The 25,873-nt window shown below is 41.8% G+C and overlaps 1 protein-coding gene across 1 annotated transcript; it reads right to left on the reverse strand.

Moving 5' to 3' along the window:
- Positions 1 to 4,776: 4,776 nt before the first annotated feature.
- LOC124043571 lies at positions 4,777 to 24,495 on the reverse strand. The gene is made up of 2 exons (XM_046362285.1): positions 23,645 to 24,495; positions 4,777 to 10,343 (listed from the first exon to the last, which is right to left on the reverse strand). The coding sequence occupies exon 2, from the start codon at positions 9,921 to 9,923 to the stop codon at positions 5,904 to 5,906; it is 4,020 nt and encodes a 1,339-aa protein (XP_046218241.1). The 5' UTR covers positions 9,924 to 10,343; positions 23,645 to 24,495; the 3' UTR covers positions 4,777 to 5,903.
- Positions 24,496 to 25,873: the final 1,378 nt, after the last annotated feature.

A 25,873-nucleotide genomic window follows, 5' to 3' on the forward strand; every position in this document is an offset into this window, starting at 1 on the left:
CCTCTAGTTAATATTTGCTTTGAAAGTTAAATACAATTTTGCCTTGATTAGTAATAACTTCCCATTTAATCTGTCACACTTCTGAGGTAAAACAGTGTGATTGTTGTGCTATTTTACAGAATTTAAAAACATGCTTCTGAGGAACAGTGTTTAGGAAAAGTAGACCACATCATCAAATCCACATAACAACTCTCACAATTCATGTTTTAAATGAGAGACATTAATGCTCTATATTATTTATATTACTATTCACATGGAGCCTTTCAAAAAAGTAGGGGAAATGTTGGGATTTGAATTAAATGAACAACATGGATTGTCTGCCTTGATAATCCCACATTTGAGTGGTTAAAATTTCCTAATGCATTTGATTTTATATTGTCATAAATGAAACAATAACCTGTCACAATTTATTAACTTCAATTTCAAAATATGTATTAGACCTACAAACCACTAGATGGAGGCGATACTGCGGTTTTCAAGAGCAAACACAAGGCAAAAACACACTCAAAATATAGGGACAAATTATTCACACAGATTAATCACTCCTTGACTTGTGTATATGGTGTGAATTGTTATAGGATGGATACTTTCAATGTGCATGTATAACTTCATTTATGTATATTGCAATGTTTCTCATACACAAAATATTCCCCTCCGTGTCCCTGGTCATGCTTCATAAAAGGGCCTCATATGGCCATCTAGTGGACACTGAATAGTAATACACAAATCATTTTCTAACCACAAATGCATGGCTGTTCTCCCAACAGTAATCAAATGTTACTGTGCATTTAATGTGCATCTATCTAATCTGCAGTTTTGACTGCAGATTCACACCCTTCACCCTATGAGAAACTGACATGTGTTTAATGCATGCCCTGCAAACAAAATACAGTATATAAAAAATAAAGAACTTTCTGAAAGGAGGATTCTAGCAAATACACACATAAGCAATCTTCTAGAACAGCCGGTTGTGAGTCTGAAACAGCCGTACTCATCCTCAAGGATTTTTTCCACTCTGTTTCTAAATGGAGCATGGAATGTGCCAACAAGTGAGCAATAAACATCTCTGCAGTGTAAGGACAGCGCACTGGGGCACCAAGTGTGGAGGACCTGGCAATTCTGCCATTCTTCTGATCAACATACAGTGCATTCGGAAAGTATTCAGACCCCTGGACTTTTCCACATTGTTACGTTAGCCTTATTCTAAAATGGAATATATACGCTACCGTTCAAAAGTTTGGGGTCACTTAGAAATGTCATTGTTTTTGAAAAGTTCATTTATTGTCCATAAATTTAAAAAATGATCAGAAATACAGTGTAGACATGGTTAATGTTGTAAATGACTATTACAGCCGGAAAAGGCTGATTTTTAATGGAATGTCGACACAGGAGTGATGATTGATGATAATGGGCCTGTGTTCCAATGGCACGTTGTGTTAGCTAATCCAAGTTTATCATTTTAAAAGGCTAATTGATCATTAGAAAACCCTTTTGCAATTATGTCAGCACAGCGGAAACTACTCTGATTAAAGAAGCAATACAACTGGCCTTGTTTAGAAGAGTTGAGTATCTGGAGCATCAGCATTTGTGGGTTCGACTACAGGCTCAAATTAGCCAGAAACAAAGAACTTTATTCTGAAACTCGTCAGTCTATTCTTTTTCTGAGAAATTTCTAGGAAACTGAAGATCTCGTACAATGCTGTGTACTACTCCCTTCACAGAAAAGCGCAAACTTCATTAAATAGTACCTGCAAAACACCCGTCTCAACGTCAACAGTGAAAAGGCCACTCCGGAATGCTGGCCTTCTAGGCAGAGTTGCAAAGAAAAGGCCATATCTCAGACTGGCCAATAAAAATAAATAATGAAGATGGGCAAAAGAACAGACACTGGACAGAGGAACTCTGCCTAGAAGGCCAACATCCCGGAGTCGCCTCTTCACTGTTGACTTTGAGACTGGTGTTTTGCGGGTACTATTTAATGAAGTTTGCGCTTTTCTGACGAGTAATAACTGGAGTTTCAGAAGAAAGTTCTTTGTTTCTGGCCATTTTGAGCCTGTAATCGAACCCACAAATGCTGATGCTCAACTTGTCTAAAAGCCAGTTTTATTGCTTTTTAAAATCAGAACAACAGTGTTCAACTGTGCTAACATAATTGCAAAAGCATTTTCCAATGATCAATTACTTTTAAAATGATAAACTTGGATTAGCTAACACAACGTGCCATTTGAACACAGGCATGTTGGTTGCTGATAATGGGAATCCACGCCTTTGTTGATATTCCATTAAAAATATGCTGTTTCCAGCTACAATAGTCATTTACAACATTAACAATGTCTACACTGTATGTCGGATCAATTTGATGTTATTTTAATGGACAAAAACATTAGAAATGTCCTTGTTTTTGAAAGAAAAGCTAAGTGACCCCATATAGACAAAGCAAAAACAGGTTTAGACATTTCTGCAAGTCGATAAAAAAAAACTCAAATATCACATTAACATAATTATTCAGAACTTAGTTGAAGCACCTATGGCAGCAATTATAGCCTAGAGTCTTCTTGGGGATGACGCTACAAGCTTGGTACACCTGTAGTTGGGGATTTTCTCCCATTCTTCTCTGCAGATTGAAAGGTCAAGCTCTTTCAGGTTGGATGGGGAGCATCGCTGCACAGCTATTTTCAGGACTCGATAGGTGTTCGATAGGGTTCAAGGCAACTCAAAGACATTGAAACTTGTCACGAAGCCACTACTGCGTTGTCTTGTTTTTATTTATTTTATTTTACTAGGCAAGTCAGTTAAGAACAAATTCTTATTTTCAATGACGGCCTAGGAACAGTGGGTTAACTGCCTGTTCAGTAGCAGAACGACAGATTTTGTACCTTGTCAGCTCAGGGATTTGAACTTGCAACCTTTCGGTTACTAGTCCAATGCTCTAACCACTAGGCTACCCTGCCGCCCCGTTGGTGAACCTTCGCCCAAGTCTGAGGTCTTGAGCGCTCTGAAGGAGGTTTTCAAAAAAGGAACTTTGTACTTTGCTCCGTTCATCTTTCACTCAATCCTGCCTAGTCTCCCAGTCACTGCCGCTGAAAACATCCCCACAGCATGATTCTGCCACCACCATGCTTCCTTCACCATAGGGATGGTGCCAGGTTTCCTCCAGACCTGACACTTGGCATTCAGGCCAAAGAGTTGAATCAGACCAGAAAATCTTGTTTCTCATAGTCCGAGTCCTTTAGGTGCATTTTTGGAAAACTCCAAGCAGGCTGTCATGTGCCTTTTACTGAGGAATGGCTTCTGTCTGGCCACTCTACCATAAAGGCCTGATTGGTGGAGTGCTGCAGAGATGGTTGTCCTTCAGGAAGGTTCTCCCATCTCCGCACAGGAACTCTGTCAGAGGGACCATTGGGTTCTTGATTTTTATTTATTTTTTATTTCACCTTTATTTAACCAGGTAGGCAAGTTGAGAACAAGTTCTCATTTACAATTGCGAGCTGGCCAAGATAAAGCAAAGCAGTTCGACACATACAACGACACACATGGAGTAAAACAAACATACAGTCAATAATACAGTATAAACAAGTCTATATATGATGTGAGCAAATGAGGTGAGATAAGGGAGGTAAAGGCAAAAAAAGGCCATGGTGGCAAAGTAAATACAATATAGCAAGTAACCTCCCTGACCAAGGTTGGTAACCTCCCTGACCAAGGTCCTTCTCCCCCGATTGCTCAGTGAGGCCGGGCGGCCAGCTCTAGGAAGAGTCTTGGTAGTTCCAAACTTTTCCATTTACGAATGGAGGCAACAAACCTTCAATGGAGCATACATCTTTTGGTACCTTTCTCCAGATCTGTGCCTGACACAATCCTGTCTTGGAGCTTTACGGACAATTCCTTTGTCCTCATAGCTTGGTTTTTGCTCTGACATGCATAGTCAACTATAGGACCTTATGTACAGGTGTGTGCCATTCCAAATCATGTCCAATCAATTCAATGTACCAAAGGCAGACTCCAATCAAGGTGTATAAACATCAAGGATGATCAATAGAAACAGGATGCACCGGAGCTCAATTTCCAAGTCTCATAGCAAAAGGTCCTGAATACTTATGTAAATAAGGTGCTTTTAAAAATATTTTTTTATACATTTTCCAACATTACTAAAAACCTGTTTTCACTTTGTCATTATGGGATAGTGTGTAGATGAGGGTGAAAAACATTTCTTAATTTTTAGAATAAGGCTGTAATGTAACAAAATGTGGAAAAAGTCAAGGGGTCTGAATACTTTACGAAAGCACTGTATATGAAGGTAAATAAATAGCGAACTGTTTAGGAGCAGTCATTTGTGCTTTGGCAAAAATGGCTCTCGATTTAAATCAGTGGTATTCAAACCTTTTCAGCGGAGCCCATTTTTTTGGCCAGAATTTCTACCAACCCCACCCACTCAAACAAATACCGTAATCAGTCCACACTTAGAAATGTTGCATTAAAGCTTACTTAATTTTTACATTTTGGAATTTATTTTCACTACATCAGGGATAGCGTAGAGAGACATTTAGGATTTCCAGCCTTCTTCATTGTGTAGGTAAACTTATTTGAAATCAAAACGGCATTTGAAGGGAACAACCGATGAACAGTAGGTGCTTCTCAGGGTTGCCGCTAATCTTACAATCAGGGATGTGGGTTTCTGGTCTACCTGTATACAAATTAGACCCCCTTTGCATTTCCCACGCGTCCCCACTAGGGTGCGACTTCAAATACCACTGATTTAAATAAAAAGGGAAGGCATGAGATTTTTTATTTATTTATTAGATTTGAGGGTTTTAACAATTCACTTTAGACAAAGAAAAGGATAGTTATTTAGTAATAATATTTAATGTTTTAGCTTACTGAAAGGAAAACACTGGGGGACAGGACCTAGGTAATGAACAATTGTGTATGCGTGTTACGGGATAGGGCTTAACTGTGGCGTAGGGTTGGTAAAAGGAGGAGGGAAAAATAACATCGATACATATACTCATCATCCCATTGTTTTACAAAGACAGTCCCCAAACTCATTCCCACCCACCCATAGAATAGCAACAATTATAAAATAAATGATACTTGGGAGTATAAAAAATTTAAAAAAGCAAATAAACAATATAATAAAATATAATACGAATTGTACAGTATTCTCCGGTTGTTCCCATTGACCCTTTCCATTCCTGACACCTAAGTCCCATTAATGTTTTCCCATTATATATATATATATATATGATGGAATAGTTTACAGAAAAATGCTCTCATTCCATTCTGATCCATTTCAACCTATTCAGCTAGTCAGTTTTTATAAAAATTTAACCGAATGTTTGAAAAGATACCTCCAGTTACACTAAGTTATTAATCAATTTGGTAAGTCAAGTTTCATAACAGGAGTGACTTCATTGACTTCCTTTTTCGGAGAAATTGCTTCTTAGAATGACTGGCCTGTCTTACGGCCAATTTTATAGCTTCAGGCCAAACATCTGTATGAAAAATAATCTCTACAGGGAACAAAGAAAAAAAACACAGTACAGAACGAGACAGACTACTGTTTAACTGTGAATAATGACAGAAAACATCAGTACTTTTGGTACTCCACTCTTACTAGTATGCATTCATAATCCCAGCGCAAACACAGCTAACAAAAACTATACTGTGGTTGAAAGCATTTTAGAAGAGGTGCTACTCAAACACTCAGATCCAGAATATTCTCTCCCCTTTGGGGAAGCAAAGACCGGTGGATGGTGCTTTTGATGTGAGCCTTTAAAAGTCGCTTTACAAACATCTCTGCTATATTAAGGATTGTATGGGATGTAAGCCTGTTGTCCACATCTTTAAAACTTGCTAGTTCTTGTTTGCTTTTTAGTTTAAAAAAATCCTACACTAGAAAATAATTAGTGGCTGTATTCAGTCACCACTGTTGTTCTCCCAGGCAGGCCCCCCTGGCCCTCTTTTTCCGCTGTCTTCTCAACAACCTCTCTTGGGGGCAAGTTCACTTTCAAGGCCCAGTTTCCACTACCTAACAGAGATTGACCCTGGCATGCGACGCTGTGCCTCTCCAGGAGAGATCCATTCCAGAAGCGGGAGCGGCATTTGGGACATGAGAACCGCCCTTGGGAAAGGTGACATCCACGATGAATGAGGGCTTTCCGTAATGTCCGAGAACGCTTTCCGCAGACTGAGCACTTCAGACGGGCCTGGTGGCCATTATTTCTTGGAGGATGCCTCACAGAACGATGGAGCAAAAGTTTGGCCTGACTGGCGAATGTGGTGCTGGGGCAGTACTGGCATGGAAAACGTTTTATGGGGACTTCCATAGATGACAGCCCACTGACTTTAACCACACCGCCACACCATTGTCTAACTCTATACCCTCCTCTCATCCTCAGGAGCTGGGCGAGCAGTTTCTTTTGCTTAAGCTTCTCATGCATTATTCCCTTTTTCCGCTTCATCACTTTGAGTCTCCTGCTCGTGGCCTTATTCAAGGCAACCCCTACTAGTTGCCCCCCTCTCATGATACTTTGATATTCAACCCTCCTTTTTTTCTCTCTTTTTCTCTTGCCACCAACCCATCCTTCTTGGGACTGGAACTGAAAAGGGCGGTGTTGACCTTGGGAGGATTGGTTTGGCATGTAGGAACCTGACGGATAAGTTAAGGGGTGGCCTGATTCAAAAAGAGGGATGTACTGATCTGCTTGAGAAGGATGTTGGGTTCCACCAGCTGGTGGGTTTGCCGACCCGGTGCGGCCCAATCCATGTTGTGATTGCCTGTGCCTGGACAAGCTGTTAGAATAAGCAAAGGCCTTCCCGCATACCTCACAGCAGAAATTCTTTTCACCCCTTATTCCACCACCATGGACAGTTTGTTGATGGGCTGTCAAGTGGAACTGATGGTGGAAGGATTTCCAGCACGTTGTGCATGTAAAGAGCTTCTGAGGGGGCTGAGGGGGCTGAGTGGATGAGCTGGACCCCTGAGACTTTTCTTGAGGGTAGGGATAATAAGATTGAGAGTTTGCTTGATTTCCATCTAGACTAATAACCCCTCCATGGCCTTTAGCAATTTTTCCTCCTGGTGTACTATCCAATTCCACTTTTGTGTGTAATTTTCCATGTCTCACCAAGCTCTGAGCGTAAGCAAACTCTTTACCACATAGGTCACATTTGTAGTTCTTCTGCCCAGAATGCACAGTGGAATGTTTAGTAAGATGAAAGTACTCCCGGAACTCTTTCCCACAAACATCACACCGGTGTGGCTTTTCACCTGTATGAACACGGTCATGCCGACGGAGGGTCTCACGTCTCCTGAATCCTTTACCACAAACTCCGCATGAATATGGCCGTTCTCCCTCTCCACGACTTCTTCTTTGTCGAACTATGATTCCATCAGGTCCTGGTTCTCTCTTCTGCCGAGGCTTGCGGGGCTTTTTGGGTTTAGCATTCATCATCTGCTGGCTTGGATGGGTTAAAGGGATGGTAGAGCCACTTCCTGATCTGTAGGTCTTGTCGATTTCAGATGTAGATGATGGACCACCTGGTGAGACTCCCATATTCCCAAAGCCAAGTCCTCCAAGCAAACCTCCAATTATGTCTCTTCGCTCCTCTCCTCGACTCTCGCCAGTACTTATCTCGCAGGATGCAGCGGCAGCTGCAGCAATGGCAGACATGGCACTGCTAGTGACCTCATCCTCAGAGTCATCCAATAGAGATGAAAGAGGAAGATGAGGTTGCTGTTGATGGAGATGGTGTTGCTGTTGACTTTGAGGGTGTGGGTGTAAGGTAGGAGCCAGTGGTGCCTTTCTGAGTGTCTGGCTTGACATCCCACTGCCATGGGAGCTCTCTCCAGAATAACAAGATGGGTTAGCCTGCTGTCGTCGGTAGTCATCGACACTGTAGGATGGCTGGTATGATGGCCGGTTCCTTGAATAATCTGTGCCAAATTTGCTCGCGCCAACTCGTTGGTAATCACCTGTACCACTGCCTCCAGCCTCCATTACAGTTTTGCTGCTACTCGCACTTGATGAGCTTTGATTTTCACCACTACCACTTGGTCTGGGCCGGGAATTCCTTCCAGGCTTTCCACAGGTGCCAGACGCAGCATGGTTTAGCAAAGAGGTGCTCTCTCGGAAGCAGCGACCACAAGCAGGGCATCGGAAAGGCTTATCATCATGGATTTTCTCATGCCTGGTGAGGGACTCACGGCGGTTGAAAGACCGTTGACAGACACCACATGCAAATGGACGAGCCCCTGAATGGATAACACCATGCTGGAGGAGGTGCCCCCTTTTCTTGAAACCCTTTCCACATTCGGTGCAACAGAATGTTTTGTCTTCGCTTGAAGTGTCTGGCTTGGCATCTTCAGAAGTCAAACCATGACTACGGAGATGCCTGCGAAGGCTTGTAAGATGACTGAAAGTCTTTCCACATTCACCACAGTGGTAGATGGCTTCAGGGTCAGGTTGACAAGGCATGGAGGCCATGGGATTTCGATTTTCAGGTTTAGGTAGCTGTGAATCATTAGCTACCAACACAGAGGCTGTGGATGAGGAAGGTGCTGAGGAGGAAGAGGAGACAGTTGAGGAGGACTGTTGTGTTGAAGAGAGAACTGATGAATGGTTACCACCAAGGCTGGTTATGGCTCCTCCTACAAGGCCCGGTTGAATGGTTGAATTTTGACTGTGTTCAGTGGAGCTGCTATGGCAGTTACTACCACTGCTATGACTGGTGCCATCTGCTTTTCTCTGAGGAAGGTAGCCAGCCATTGCCTTCTTTCTCCTGCTACCACCACTTCCACTGTCTCCTTTCCCTTCATCTTTCGAAAGTGATAAATGGAGTGGTAGAGGGAGGGGCATACCACTAGCCTCTTGTTGCATCAACGAAGCCAGCTGATTGGAGGAGAGAACTGGAATACCTTGGAAATCAAAGCCACTCAGAGATGACGGCTGAGGTGTTGGGTGAAGAGGATGGTGTGGGTGGGTATGGCTGTGAGAGTGAGATAAAGCATGGGGTGCCAATGGTTGCTGCTGCTGTTGAGGCTGGGGAGTGGAGTGACTATGACTGTGAGAGGAGTGAAGAGCTGGAGGTGGAGCAAGGGCTGAGCTCGAGTCACTAGCTCCTTGGCCCAAACCCAGGCCAAGATGATTATGACCCCCTTGTTGAACCAGAAACTGCTCCAGACTGCTGTTGGTCGGGACACCAGAAAGAAAGTACTGATTGGCAGCAAGCATGCAACTGAACTGCTGATGTAAGCTACGTGGATCAGACTGCCCAACGAGTGGTTGCCCTAGGGAGGAAACTGCACTGCCAGGGTTGTTAGAGGCGGACGATGAGGCTGATGGGGAGGGCGAGGAGGAGGATGGTCCAGGTGAGGCTTGGGGAACAGAGAGCCCAGGGTGTAAGGGTGGCGGTGCAGATGTAACTACTCCTCCAATAACACCAGATCCTCCACTGCTACTACCCCCAAAGTCAAAACGTCCCATTCCAGAGTGCAGCTGCTCCTGGGCTAGCGCTGCTTCTGCAGGGTGAAACGGACGTAAGAATTGTGGGTATCCTGCAGCAGAGCTCCCACTAACACTACTGCTCATCTTGCTGGATTTCCGTGAACTGTGTGAGGATGAGGACTGGCTCTGGTGTGATATTGGTGGAGGTGGGGCACTCATTTTGGCAAATATAGATGACGAATCAGCAAAAGCATTACTTCTAGACCCCTGAAGAGACCCCAGACCAAGCCCAGATAGAAGAGCCCCTGACGACTCCCCCTGCTGTTGGTGCTGCTGCTGAAGCTGTTGCTGGTGCTGAAGTTGGACTTGCTGTTGGTGCTGGAACTGTCTTTCCAATCCAAGGCCTTTAAACTGGTGGGCTTGGTGTCCACTTAGCATATCTAGAATGTCCAAGGGGTACTTACTGAACTGGAACATCTCCCGCTCACTGATGGGAGGTTGTTCCTGGGTCACTCGCCCTACTGTTGAACCACAACAATATCGCACCAATAATAATCAAATGAAGGAAGTAATGCTTCTTGAACAACTAGAATGACTCGCTGCTACTAATGTCTATCCCCTCTTATACAAATTAATGCCTACCGCTTGCACGTTACAACCAAGAAGAGCAGGTAAAGGTCCTTTTAAATAATAAGTTATTTTCCTAATTTGGAATACAATGTATAAAACACAAAGTATAAATAGTATGCAGTCTATGTAGTGTTTTTAGATTCCTTCTATAGTTGTAGTCTTTATTTTTCACCAAAAATGTGAAGCTGTCAGCATCCAGCTGGGGAGATGAAGGATGAACAGGTGTTTCACTTCTTTGTCTGCCTGTTGATGTCACGATCTCGAAGACTGGGGAAAAACAGAAATATGGATTAAGTTAAATAGCCCGGGAGATTGATAGCACCTCATCCCCAGAGAATTTACCAAGCATAATTTAAAATTATTTTAAGCTCCCAGTGTTCGCATACATGACCACTTATCGCTAGACAAAACTCTGGAGACCTTCATTTTCCAACTTAAGAATTGTCCAAATGTAAACAAACATTTGTGCCTTCAAAAGATTGATAATTTACAAGAACTGTTGTGTAGACCAAAACAGCCATCAAGTCTGTTAAAGGTGCATTTGGTAATATAACCAACTGCAGGTACTAAAGGATTATAATCATTTACTTTATTGAAACACAAAAGGGCCTACATTGAGGTCAGAATCAGACACTGATATGAAAGAGCAACAAAAAGGACAATGGCCCCAGAGAACCAAAGTTGCTTGTCCTTCCATTTGATTTCAATCACTTTTTGACCTCACCCCTTTTGATATGAACAAAGAGTTCTATACATATTCGCCTATGGTAGAAGCAGGGGTCACATTAGATTTTAGAAATCAGCATGTCAGGCCTCTCAAGTGGCACAGCTGTCTAAGGCAGTGCATTGGAGTGGGGTTAAATCCCAGGCTATGAAACAGCCGTCCATGACCGGGAGCCCCATAGGACCGTGCTCAATTGGCCCAGCGTCGTTCGTGTTATTAACAGAGGGTTTGGCCGGGGAAATTTCCTTGGGTCATTACGTTCTAGCGACTCTTTGTGGCGGGCCAGGCGACTTCAGTTGTCCCCTCCAACACATTGGTGCGGCTGGCATCCGGGTTAAGCGAGCAGTGTGTTCAGAAGCAGCGCGGCTTGGCGGGACATCTTTCGGAGGACGCATGACTTGACCGTTCCCTCACTCGAGCCCATTGGGGAGATGCAGCGATGAGACAAAATCGTAACTACCAATTGGATATCACGAAATCGGGGAGAAAGGGGGATAAAATTCAAGAAAATGTTATTATATACAGTACCAGTCAAAAGTTTGGACACCTACTCATTCAAGGGTTTAGCTTCATTTTTACTATGTTCTACGTTGTAGAAAAATAAATACATTCAAACTATGAAATAACACATATGTAGTACCCCAAAAAAGTGTTAAACAAATCCAAATATTTCAGATTCTTCAAAGTAGCCACCATTTGCCTTGACAGCTTTGCACACAATTTGGCATTCTCTTAACCAGCTTCATGAGGATGTCACCTGGAACGCATCTCAATTAACAGGTGTGCCTCGTTAAAAGTTCATCTGTGGAATTTCTTTCCTTCTTAAAACCTCTTAGTCCGCCCCATCCCGGATCCGGGATCGTGACTACAGCCTCAAGCTCATTACCATAACGCAAAATTAGCGATTTCTGAAAATTGCAAATTAAATGAAATAAATATGCCTATCCTCAAGCTTATCCTTTTCTTAACAATCCTGTCGTCTCAGATTTTCAAAATATGCTTTAGAACCAGAGAAAATCAATAATTTGTGTAAGAGTGGTGATAGCTAGCTTAGCATTTAGCATTAGCATTTAGCACGCAACATTCACAAAAACCAGCAAAGGGATCAAATAAAATAATTTACCTTTGAAGAACTTCAGATGTTTCAATGAGACTCTCAGTTACATAGCAGATGTCCAGTTTTTCCTGAAAGATGCTTGTGTAGGACACAACGTTCCGTTTTGTTACTATGCCTTTGGCTACCGAAACTAAATGAAAATTCAGTCACCTAAACGTCAAACTTTTTTCCGAATTAACTCCATAGTATCGACTGAAACATGGAAAACGTTGTTTGAATCAATCCTCAAGGTGTTTTGTCATATATCTCTTCATTGAAATCCCTTCCCTGGAAGCGTGCATTCTTCTCTGATTCGGATGGAAAAATACTGGTACCTGACTTTTGCGCACCAATTTCCACGCAGACACCGTGCGGGACACTTGGTAATTGTAGGCTCTTATGGTCAATCTTCCAATGATATGCCTACAAATACGTCACAATGCTACAGACACCTGGGGGAAACGATAGGAAGTGTCCGTTCATTCCTGTCGCATTCACAGCCATATAAGGAGATCATGGAAAACGTGCCTCCAGAAATCCTGTTGATTTCCTGGTCACTCAAACATCTTGGTTTTGCCTGTAGATTTTGTTCTATGGCACTCACAGTGAAAATCTTTGCAGTTCTGGAAACGTCAGAGTGTCTTCTTTCCAAAACTATCAATTCCAAGCATAGTCGAGCATCTTTTCGTGACAAAATATTGCGCTTAAAACGGGCATGTCTTTTTATCCAAAAATGAAATACTGCCCCTAGAGTCTTAACAGGTTAATGCGTTTGAGCCAATCAGTTGTGTTGTGACAAGGTAGGGTTGGTATGCAGAAGATATCCCAATTTGGTAAAAGACCAAGTCCATGTTATAGCAAGAACAGCTCAAATAAGCAAAGAGGAACGACAGTCCATTGTTACTTTAAGACATGAAGGTCAGTCAATGCTGAACATTTCAAAAACTTTGAAAGTTTCTACATGTGCAGTTGCAAAAACCTTCAAGCACTATGATGAAACTAGCTCTCATGAGGACCGCCACAGGAAAGGAAGACCCAGATTTAGCTCTGGTGCAGATAAGTTCATTAGCGTTAACTGCACCTCAGATTGCAGCCCAAAGAAACTCTGAGTTGAAGTAACAGACTAGAGGTCGACCGATTATGATTTTTCAATGCCGATAGCGATTGGAGGACCAGAAAAAGCCGATAACGATTCAAATCGACCGATTTCTATATATATATATATATATATATGCTCATTGTTCATTCAGTATTGTTGTAATTGTCATATATGACAATACAACATATGACAATTACAACGATATATTCTAACTTAATAAAATACATAAATAAAATATATTTAGCCTCAAATAATGAAACAAGCTCAATTTGATTTAAATAATGCAAAAACACAGTATTGGAGAAGTAAAAGTGCAATATATGCCATGTAAAAAAATCTAACGTTTAAGTTCCTTGCTCAGAACATATGAAAGCTGGTGGTTCAATATTCCCAGTTCTTCAATATTCCAAGTTAAGAAGTTTTAGGTTGTAGTTATAGGAATTAAGACGCGTTGACTATTTCTCTCTATACCATTTGTATTTCATACACCTTTGACTATTGGATGTTCTAATAGGCACTTTAGTATTGCAGCCTAATCTCAGGAGTTAATAGGCTTGAAGTCAAACAGCGCTGTGATTCAAGAATTGCTAAGAGCTGCTGGCAAACGCAGGAAAGTTTGAATGAATGCTTACGAGCCGACTGCTGCCTACCACCGCTCAGTCAGACTGCTCAATCAAATATCAAATCATAGGCTTAATTATAATATAATAAACACAGAAATACGAGCTTTTGGTCATTAATATGGTCAAATACGGAAACTAATTTAGAAAAAACTAAACATCTATTCTTTCAGTGAAATACGGAACCGTTCCGTATTTTATCTAACGGGTGGCATTCATGAGTCTAAATATCGATGTTACATTGCGCAACCATCAATGTTGTCATAATTATGTAAAATTCTGGCAAATTAGTTGGCAACAAGCCAGGCGGTCCAAACTGTTGCATATACCCCAACTCTGCGTGCAATGAACTACGCAATTTCCCTAATTAATACTGCAAGTTAGCATTAATTTATTTTAACTAAATATGCCAGTTTAAAAATATTAACCTAATAATATCAACCACCATGTGGAGTTAACTAGTGATTATGTGAAGATTGATAAGTTTAATGCTAGCTAGCAACTTACCTGGCTCCTTGAAGCACCCAACGTAACAGGTGGTCAGCCTGACACTCAGTTTCCTCGTGGAATACAATGTAATCAGCCATAATCTCCGTTCAAAAAAGCCGATTACCGATTGTTATGAAATCATCCCTAATTAAATCAGGCCTTCATGGTAGAATTGCAGCAAAGAAACCACTACTAATGAACACCAATAAGAAGAAGATACTTGCTTGGGCCAAGAAACAAGCAAGGGACATTCGACTGGTGGAAATCTGCCCTTTGGTCTGATAAGTCCAAATTTGAGATTTTTGGTTACAACCACCGTGTCCGCATTCTGCAGCGATACACCATCCCACCTGGTTTGTGCTTTGTGGGACTATCATTTGTTTTTCAACAGGACAATGACCCAAAACACACCTCCAGGCTGTGTAAGGTCTATTTGACCAAGGAGGATGATTGAGTGCTGTATTAGATGACCTAGCATCCACAATCACCTGACCTCAACCCAATTGAGATGGTTAGGGATGAGTTGGACAGCAGAATGAAGGAAAAGCAGCAAACAAGTGCTCAGCATATGTGGGAACTCCTTCAAGTCTGTTGGAAATAATTCCTCATGAAGCTGGTTGAGAGAATGCCAAGTGTGCAAACCTGTCAAGGCAAAGGGTGGCTATCTAAAATATATTGATTCTTTCGACTTTTTTGGATACCACATGATTCCATGTGTTATTTCATAGTTTTGATGTCGTCACTATTATTCTACAATGTAGAAAATCGTTTAAAAAAAGCCCTGAATGAGTAGGTGTCAAACTTTTGACTGGTACTAATATATTTTCACACAATATGCATTTAAACCCACTTCACCTGCATTTTATAATTGAAAGTCATCAAAAGTCATCAGGGGCATGCAACTATAGTTTTACTTCACACAAAATAAATGAATGGTACCCATTAGATTAAAACTATTTGGCCTGCATTATGTCAAAAACATTATAATCGGCTAGAGCCCAATTGCATCCTTTGACTCATTTGTCAACCCACTGGGGAGCCAGGCCCAACCAATCAGAACAAATTCCCGACAAAGGGGTTTTATAATAGACAGAAAAAGCTGTCTGGGTGGCAAGTCTCAGACAATTTAATTTATGTAACTAGGCAAGTCAGTTAAGAATACATTCTTATTTACAATAACGCCGGCCAAACCTGGACGACTCTGGGCCAATTGTGCACCGCCCTGTGGGACTCCCAATCACGGCCAGTTGTGATACAGCCTGGATTTGAACCAGGGTGCTGTAGTGATGCCTCCAGCACTGAGATGCAGTGCCTTAGATCGCTGCGTTACTCAGGAGCCAAGGGTAAAAAAGCCAGATGTAGAGGTCATTGGCTGGTGTATTTACACATGGTCATGCTGTTTAATCGGCTTCTTGATATGCCACACCTGTCAAATCACAACAGCATGATCATTACACAGGTGCACCTTGTGTTGAGGACAATAAAATCACACTTAATGTGCAGTTGTCACAACACAATGCCACAGATGTCTCAAGGGAGTGTGCAATTGGCATGCCGACTGCAGGAATGTCCACCAGAGCTGTTGACAAATAATTGTTTATTTCTCTACCATAAGCCGCCTCCACCGTTTCAGAGAATTTGGCAGTACATTCAACCAGCCTCACAACCGCAGACCACACGTAACCACGACAGTCCAGGACCGCCACACCCGGCTTCTTCATATGCGGGATTGTCTGAGATCTGCCACATGGACAGTTGTTTTAACAGTGGGTTTTTGCACAACCAAAGAATTTCTGTGAAAACTGTCAGAAACTGTCGCAGGGAAGCTCATCCGCATGCTCATCATCCTCACCAGTGTCTTGACCTGACTTCAGTTCTGACTCTAACTTCAGTGGGCAAATGCTCACCTTCAGCCACTAGCAAATATATAAAACTTTTAAATCGGTCGACCTCTAGTTGTTGATGTGCATAACTAAGAGAGAGCGCCTACCTTTTCATTGTTGTTTGATCAATAGAAATGTAAAGTTCCCAAATGTAAGAGGTGTCCCCTGGTGTTTATGTTTGCAGAAATCCATTCAGGTGTATTTTGTGACTTTTGGCAAATGTGTTCTAATGATCTAAAGTCACTGTCATGTGTGTCAAACGGCTTATTTGCATAAAGGCCTATTGTAGCTCAGATTGGCTATGGCGCAATGGTCTCCTGGACGAGACGGATGTTTTTATTAGGTTTTATTTACCGCAGTGTCTTAATTGTGCAAACACACAGCCGCTTTCACATTATATATTGCTATAGATTTTCACAAATGCTTGACGATACATCATTCCCAAATATCCGTAGAATTTATGAAAACGTGAAAATGAAAAGTTGACCAAGACTATTTGGTTGCCCCCTGCCTATAGACAGAGACTAAAACAGGAAGCTCCCGGCTCAAGTCTGTTCAACGCTGGTCCGACCAATCTGATTCCATGCTTCAAGAATGCATCAATCACATGGATTGGGATATGTTCCACATTGCGTCAAACAACAACATTGATGAATACACTGATTCTGTGAACGAGTTTATTAGCAAGTGCATCGGCGATGTACCTACAGCAATTCCCTCCACTCGTGAATCAAATAAGCTAAGCGTCAGTATTGAGAAAGTAGAGTCGCAATTCAATAGCTCAGACACGAGGTATGTGGCAGTGTTTACAGTCAATCACTGACTACAAAAAGAAAACCAGCCCAGTCACAGACTACGATGTCTTGCTCCCAAACAGACTAAACAACTTCTTTGCTCGCTTTTGAGGACAATACAGTGCCACTGGCATTGTCCGCTACCAAAACCTGCTGGCTGGTGTGTTTATGGACATATTCAATCAATCCATATCTCAATCTACTGTTCCCACATGCGGCCACCTTTGTTCCCGTTCCCAAGAAAGCTAAGTTAACTAAGCTAAACGACTACTGCCCGTAGCACTCACTTCCGTCATCATGAAGTGCTTTGAGAGACTAGTCAAGGACCATATCACCTCCACCCTACATGACACCCTAGACCCACTCCAAATTGCTTACCGCCCCAATAGGTCCACAGACGATGCAATCTCAACCACACTGCACACTGCCCTAACCCATCTGGACAAGAGGAATACCAATGTGAGAATGCTGTTCATCGACTACAGCTCGTCATCAAGCTCGAGATCCTGGGTCTCGACCCCGCCCTGTGCAACTGAGTACTGGACTTCCTGACGGGCAGCCCCCAGGTGGTGAGGGTAGGTAACATCTCCACCTCGCTGATCCTCAACACTGGGGCCCCACAAGGGTACGTTCTGAGCCCTCTCCTGTATTCCCTATTCACCCCCGACTGTGTGGCCATGCACGCCTCCGACTCAATCATCAAGTTTGCAGACGATACTACAGTGGTAGGCTTCATTACCAACAACGACGAGACGGCCTACAGGGAGGAGGTGAGGGCACTCTGAGTGTGGTGTCAGGAAAATAACCCCACTCAACAAAACAAAAGGAGATGATCGTGGACTTCAGGAAACGGCAGAGGGAGCACCCCCCTCTCCACATCGACGGGACAGTAGTGGAGAGGGTAGTAAGTTAAGTTCCTCGGCATACACATCACAGACTAACTGAATTGGTCCACCCACACAGACAGCGTGGTGAAGAAGGCGCAGCAGCGCCTCTTCAACCTTAGGAGGCTTATTAGGCTTGTCACCAAAAGCACACAAACTTTTACAGATGCACAATCGAGAGCATACTGCATCACAGCCTGGTACAGCAACTGCTCTGCCCACAACCGCAAGGCTCTCCAGAGGGTAGTGAGGTCTGCACAACGCATCACCGGGAACAAACTACCTGCCCTCCAGGACACCTACACCACCCGATGTCACAGGAAGGCCATAAAGATCATCAAGGATAACAACCTCCCGAGCCACTGCCTGTTCACCCCGCTATCATCCAGAAGGTGAGGTCAGTACAGGTGCATCAAAGCAGGGACTGAGAGACTGAAAAAGAGCTTCTATCTCAGGCACCCAGACTGTTAAAGAGCCACCACTAACATTGAGTGGCTGCTGCCAACATACTGACGCAACTCCAGCCACTTTAATATAGGAAGAATTGATGTAAAAATGTATCACTAACCACTTTAAGCAATTCCACTTAATATAAGGTTTACATACCCTACATTACTCATCTCATATGGGCGGCAGGATAGCCTAGTGGTTAGAGCGTTGGACTAGTAACCGAAAGGTTGCAAGTTCATATCCCGAGCTGACAAGGTACAAATCTGTCGTTCTAACCCTGAACAGGCAGTTAACCCACTGTTCCTAGGCCGTCATTGAAAATAAGAATTTGTTCTTAACTGACTTGCCTAGTTAAATAAAAGTAAAAAATAAAAATACTGTACTCTATACCATCTTGCCATCTTTGTGATACATGTTTAAAGTGGCTAGTGATACAATGCCACTTTTATATGTTTCCATACTGTGCATTACTCATCGCATATGTATATACTGTACTCGATACCATCTACTGCATCTTGCCATCTTTATGTGATACATGTATCACTAGCCACTTTAAACAATGCCACTTTTATATGTTTACATAACCTGCATTACTCATTGCATATGTATATACTGTACTCGATACCATCTACTGCATCTTGCCTATGCCGTTCTGTACCATCACTCATTCATATATCTTTATGTACATATTCTTCATCCCTTTACACTTGTGTGTATAAGGTAGTTGTGAAATTGTTAGGTTAGATTACTCGTTGGTTATTACTGCATGGCCGGAACTAGAAGCACAAGCATTTCGCTACACTCGCATTAACATCTGCTAACCATGTGTATGTGACAAATATAATTTGACTTAATACTAAGTGCTCAGTTGTCAGATATTAAAAAATAAATAAATGTGTCAAATTCCTCCTGGGGGTGTATATGAAAAAATGTTTACTAAGATTTCATGTTGCTAAAACACTGTCAGTTCCACTTTAAGCATTGCACGTGCACTAACATTAATGTACCTCAACTCCACCTTGCAAAGTTTGCATTTCCCTCTCATTTAACTTCTCAAGCAAGAACTTTACTAGGACTGTCTGGGAGTGAAGCAAAAACTGAAAACCAGTTATTGGTAGTGTTTTGGAACTTTTATTGGTCTATTAACTCATTTACCACCCTGTAATGTCCCCAAGGCAGGCCAAAACTCCATCCTACCACAACAGGCAGATGTTTCAGGCAGTCGATGTAAACAGCTCTTACACTAAAAAGGACATTATCAACTCCAATTGGCAACATATTTGCAGGTGAATAAAACATTTACACGCATTTTACCTTGAGTGGTGTTTACATCAAACTGACTTGTTGCATAGAAAAATCTGTGCATACTGTGCCCACCCCAATTTTTTTTCATGTACAGAATAAAAATCTCAAGTTTAATGTCACAAAAACAGTTGTGTTAAAATAGCAAATGTGCCTACTCTGGCCTTGGCACCTGCACTCTAGGCTAGGGTTTCCCAAACTCGGTCCCAGGGCCCCCACTGGGTGCATTATCAAACGGCAGTCAAGCATCAGTCATGTCGCCAGAATAAGACCGTCAATATTTATTGGAAAGCAGCGTCAAACTTATAGCGTGCGCTTTCACCACCCTGTGAAGTTCATAACTTACTTCATCTGTAGCTTAATAAACTGCATGGTTTCACGAGTCGTAGTGGGAGGACTACACACCAAATTGCCGTGTGGATCCAAGTTCTTCGATATCATGGTAATTAAATCAGCATTTGTGCATTAAAGGCATTTCCACCGCCATTTATCACATTATCCATTTGACCGACACAAACATCCCACCATGTCAAATGAACAAAAGACCTATCTGTGTTTATAATATTGAACCAAAACTTCCTGTTTTCATCACAAAACTTGTTTTTTATTTATTGTTTTTTATTTTATATATGAAAACCTGGTTATTTTCACAATATTATTCCAACCTCAGTGTGGAAATATAAACACATTTGACTGCACTGGGCATTTAATTTTTAACAATGGATATTCCCACTCAAGTCAACCATCTTCGTAGTACCATTTGAAAGTTTAAATTTAAACTACCTTCATGTATTTTTTTTATATTTATCAGCAAAAGTATGACAGCAACCATTCAAGACAGTATGCTGTGTCTCAACCGATTGCAGGCACAACAAATACCTCAGATGTAAAATAGGGTATAAGCTAAAATGTGAAATCTGAGTTTACATGTTTTTAGATAGTTGACGTTAGTTGACGTTAAAAGAGACCCCAAAAAATGCTTCCTCCCTAATAAATCATACAAACAGGGTTGTGGGTGGCGCAGTGGTTAAGGGCGCTGTACTGCAGCGCCAGCTGTGGCATCAGAGACTCTTTTTTTAATTTTACCTTTATTTAACCAGGTAGGCTAGTTGAGAACAGGTTCTCATTTGCAACTGCGACCTGGCCAAGATAAAGCATAGCAGTGTGAACAGACAACACAGAGTTACACATGGAGTAAACAATTAACAAGTCAATAACACAGAAAAAAGGGGAGTCTATATACAATGTGTGCAAAAGGCATGAGGAGGTAGGCGAATAATTACAATATTGCAGATTAACACTGGAGTGATAAATGATCAGATGATCATGTACAGGTAGAGATATTGGTGTGCAAAAGAGCAGAAAAGTAAATAAATAAAAACTGTGGGGATGAGGTAGGTGAAAATGGGTGTGCTATTTACCAATAGATTATGTACAGCTGCAGCGATCGGTTAGCTGCTCAGCTAGCTGATGTTTGAAGTTGGTGAGGGAGATAAGTCTCCAACTTCAGCGATTTTTGCAATTCATTCCAGTCACAGGCAGCAGAGTACTGGAACGAAAGGCGGCCGAATGAGGTGTTGGCTTTAGGGATGATCAATGAGATACACCTGCTGGAGCGCGTGCTACGGATGGGTGTTGCCATCGTGACCAGTGAGCTGAGATAAGGCGGAGCTTTGCCTAGCATGGCCTTGTAGATGACCTGAAGCCAGTGGGTCTGGCGACGAATATGTAGCGAGGGCCAGCCGACTAGAGCATACAAGTCGCAGTGGTGGGTAGTATAAGGTGCTTTAGTGACAAAACGGATGGCACTGTGATAAACTGCATCCAGTTTGCTGAGTAGAGTGTTGGAAGCAATTTTGTAGATGACGTCGCCGAAGTCGAGGATCGGTAGGATAGTCAGTTTTACTAGGGTAAGCTTGGCAGCGTGAGTGAAGGAGGCTTTGTTGCGGAATAGAAAGCCGATTCTTGATTTGATTCTCTCTGGGTTCGCGCCCAGGCTCTGTCGTAACCGGCCGAGACTGGGAGGTCCATGGGGCGACGCACAATTGGCCTAGCGTCATCCGGGTTAGGGAGGGTTTGGTCGGTAGGGATGTCCTTGTCTCATCGCGCACCAGTGACTCCTGTGGCGGGCCGGGCGCAGTTTCCTCCGACACATTGGTGCGGCTGGCTTCCGGGTTGGATGCGCGCTGTGTTAAGAAGCAGTGCGGCTAGGTTAGGTTGTATATCGGAGGACGCATGACTTTCAACCTTCGTCTCTCCCGAGCCCGTAGGAGAGTTGTAGCGATGAGACAAGATAGTAGCTACAACAACTGGACACCACGAAATTGTGGAGAAAAAGGGGTAAAAAGAAATTCAAAAAATAACATTTGAGCACCTCTATCTCCTGAATGTGTTGGTATTCAGGTCAAAAAAATAACTTTCTGACCACTTCTACCATGTGCAAATATTGAAGGTTTTGTTCAAATTAAAAGGGATCCAGTCAAAAAGTGGTTGAAATCATATGGAACGGTCCAGCTATTAGGTCAGCCAATCATACGTTCCTCATGCACCTCAGGTTTGCTTTGGGAAGAAGTGAATTTAAAGTGTGCAGTGAATTATGTGCAAGAGAACTCACACTAAGCCAGTGTTTTTCAATTCTGGTCCTTGGGGCCCACAGAGGGGACACATCTTTGTTCTAGCCCATCACTAATTAAATTAACCACCACGCCCTTGATTAGCCTAGTTGATCTAGGAGCAAAGCCAATTATAAATATATTCAGGGGAAACACCAGTGTGTGGTCAAAATAATCTTTCATCTCCTTTACCTTTTTCCAGGTGACTTTCCTGACTTGGTTAGAGACATGGGTAATTGGAGGAATGCCACAGGTACATATCCAACTCACATAGAATATTCATAGGCTACATAGTAACACCAGCGGCTTGTTTAACAGGACGCAATGTTTTGGAACGGTGAGATAGAAATGTGCTATGTTGAACCGACGTGAAATAAGGAATCACGTCAGCTCTATTCATGGAATTTCAATATGCAATGTTCAAGACCATTTTGCAACTGAACATGGGCTTGGGCTACACCTAACCTTCAGTGTTTTAAATTAAATCTCACAGGAACCCCAGTGTAAAACTTCTGCTAGAGTACAACAATGAATTCACTGCGTCAGTCCCCATAACAATAGACACAAAAACAGTGTACGGTCTTGTGGATAATTTTCAATTATATTTCTTAAAGGGCGATAAGGTCACCCAACCTATTGCTACCAAACAAGTTAGGTATTATAATAGCCAAGAAAATACAATGATGACAACAGAAGTTGGTACAATCGTCTTATAATAACCAAACAAGCAGCCTACTCCATAGATTATTTGTATTGTCATATGAAACTTTATAAACAAATGTAGGCCATTTACTCCAAATAAAGTCTAAAATATTAATGTCGTTCTCATGGAATGACATTCCCTGAGCACTATAGTAAGGCTGTGCCTATATCATAGACATTAAGTGTTACCAGTAACGTTATGTATGGGTCGGATATTCGGTTCTCGATGGTTTACTCTTTTTCGGGAGGGCACTTCAATAGAATGCACAAATTGCAGATGTAGGCTATGCACTAAAGTTAAATGTATGTAGCTAGTTATGAAATTCTCTACGATGAACTTTGAAGTCTGAAGTACCAAGAAGGCAATCAAATAGGCCTAAACAGAATGCAGCCTGGGCCTATGTCAAATCAACGTTTATTGGTCGCGTACACAGATTTGCAGGTGTTATAGCAGGTGCAGCGAAATGCTCCAGCATTGCAGTAGAATGTCCCGCAAACGCAACCCAACTAAAAACATAACAAAGAAGTAGATATATATTAGCGAGAATCCAGAATATAAATACGTGACATAACTTGTGCAAAGTTAAGCAAAAAAAAGCGATTTGCATGCACAGCATTTCACGATAACATACTGTGCATCATTATTCATAGCAAATTGACAAAACTAAGGATAGTTAACACTGCCATGTCTAAACCTGTACCTGATATGTGCTAATTGCTTACAGTTGAGATATTTTCAACCATAAGAGAATGGGTTTTCACACATTTTTAGGTCAATACAATCCTTTGTAAATTATCAGTGACGTTCCCAGTATTTCCTAATAATTCCTGCTGGTCTGTGAAAACCTTGTTTGCCCCACTACAACGTTGTAACGTAGCTACCATTCTAACAATATATTTTAAAATATCTTACCAACAGGTTTGGTGAGATGTATATGGGCTGGAGACTGGTGTATCGCTTTCTTCTTGATTGAAGATCAAAAAGGGGGAACGGGTAGAAACTAATGGGTCTACTTCCATTGATCTTCAGGTAGGCAGCTAACTAGACTAACTTGAAAAAAAAATGCAGGTGGTGGCAAAAATGTAAAAATGTCCAGTTCGTCATTCGCCAACTAACGTTACCTTCTTTCTTTTTTATAGGCGGCTGCCTACAGTTTTCAACCAAAGTAACAAGAAAAAGTTATTTGGATTTGAATAAAGGAGTCTTTCAGTCATGTCGTTGTTAGCTAGCTAGCTAATAAATTAGAATCTCGTATGAACGCCTGGTTGCATAGGTAGCCGATGCTAAGCTAACCTAGCCACAAAGATAATATCTAGGTTGATAGCTGTCGTTTTAGTTAACATTATATCTAGCATGTGAATACCCTGCCAAAATGGTTAAAGAAAAAAATATCATGAAAAGGGCGCGGGAAATGCCGTGATAACTACAACGGCCTCTTTTTTTTAATGTCAGATAGCCATTTTACTTCATCCAGGGAAAAATATTTTCAAAGGCCTGCCTCTCCATCGGCCCAGGAGGGCTATTTTCGACTCGTTGTTAACAAAAACTATTTCCGCTGTGTTGACCTGCTAATTCAGATATGTCTCTTATTTGAAGTAGATGCTTGAATCGTTAACTCTTCAAAATGAGCCCTTTCTGGAGTTTTTGTCGTATTTTCATTATTTTTCTTCGGTCAAATATTTTCCGCCCCGTGTCAATTTTATGTTTCCCCGTCTAGGGGCTACGGCTGCTAATGTTCTTCTCCTTAAAATGGTAGCTTCCGGTCTATATTGTATTTCCGGGTAGTGTCACAGGTTAAGAAGTCCGACCAACTGTATCTAGTTTGTGCGTGTGTGCGTGTATAACCCAACCAATCTTTGTATGGCCATTGCATGGCATTGACAAATACATAATTAAATGCATTTATTTGGTTGAATTATGCATTAGAAAACAGCAACGTTATTATATTCAAATACATTTTTAGTCTAGGAAATAGAGTGAATACATTTTTTAAAGAAAATATTTTGCCAGATTAGTTTCCATGTGTGCTCAAACTGACATCATTCATACTGAAGCCACAAGGGTGACAAAGGGGGAAAAAATGAACAAATTACTTCATGTTTTGTTATAAGAAAGGTTGAGAGAACAATATCAAAGTGGCTCACATATTACTAGACACTTAACAGATGTGCATCACATATGTGAGGTAAAAGCAATTAGAAATAATTAGTTCAGAGCATTTGGCCCAGAGAGTTTTATGTTCCTGGAATTTTAAGCAAACGAGTAGTGTAATTATAGGGCCATTTTCAGAATTTACATCCAGTTTGAATACTTTAAAGGCACAATCCATTTCTCATCGAAATGGCAGCCCTGCTACTTGATTTGCTATAGTGCTGAGGGATGGGGCTGGATAAATGAAACCACTGTCAAATTCAAGGAGATATGGATGCAAGCTTTTACAGTCCATGAAATTGACATATTTTTAAGCAATACATGTTTGTTTCTTTACAAAGGCATTGTTACAAACATATTTTGGGTTATGATGGGTAAGTCAATTGTGGGCTATTCAATTTGTGAGGCATTTGAATAATTGTATTATTTAACAATCAATGGATACATATAATTAATTTAAATTATGTTGAACAGCAGTACATTTAGCATATTGCACGTTTGAAAATTAATTTTCTCTCCTGTAATTGCTGACCTAACTTTAGGACAGGATTGCTGACCTAACTTTCGGACAGGATTGCTGACCTAACTTTAGGACAGGATTGCTGACCTAACTTTAGGACAGGATTGCTGACCTAACTTTAGGACAGGATTGCTGACCTAACTTTCGGACAGGATTGCTGACCTAACTTTAGGACAGGATTGCTGACCTAACTGAAAGACAGGGCTCTGCACCGCCATATAGCTGCAGCATCACCTGCTCATTTATATCTGATCAGAGATTAGGAAGGGTAAAGGGAGGGACAATCTGCCTGTCGGTTTGCCTGTTTATCTTCTGTCTGTCTTTATGTGTTTCCTATCCATCATTGATCAGTCAGTCCAACCGTAAGACAAAAAGCCAAAGTGATTTGAATCGAACAATCACAATCATAACTTGTGTTTCACCTGTCCTAAAGTTTGATCAACACCAATAACCCAGTGGACAAAAATGAG

This window comes from Oncorhynchus gorbuscha, linkage group LG09 (assembly GCF_021184085.1).
Source record: "Oncorhynchus gorbuscha isolate QuinsamMale2020 ecotype Even-year linkage group LG09, OgorEven_v1.0, whole genome shotgun sequence".
NCBI lineage: Eukaryota > Metazoa > Chordata > Actinopteri > Salmoniformes > Salmonidae > Oncorhynchus > Oncorhynchus gorbuscha.

Excerpts from the sequence above, each read along its gene's own strand:
- LOC124043571 (XM_046362285.1), bottom strand. The coding sequence starts at position 9,923 with ATGTTCCAGTTCAGTAAGTACCCCTTGGACATTCTAGATATGCTAAGT.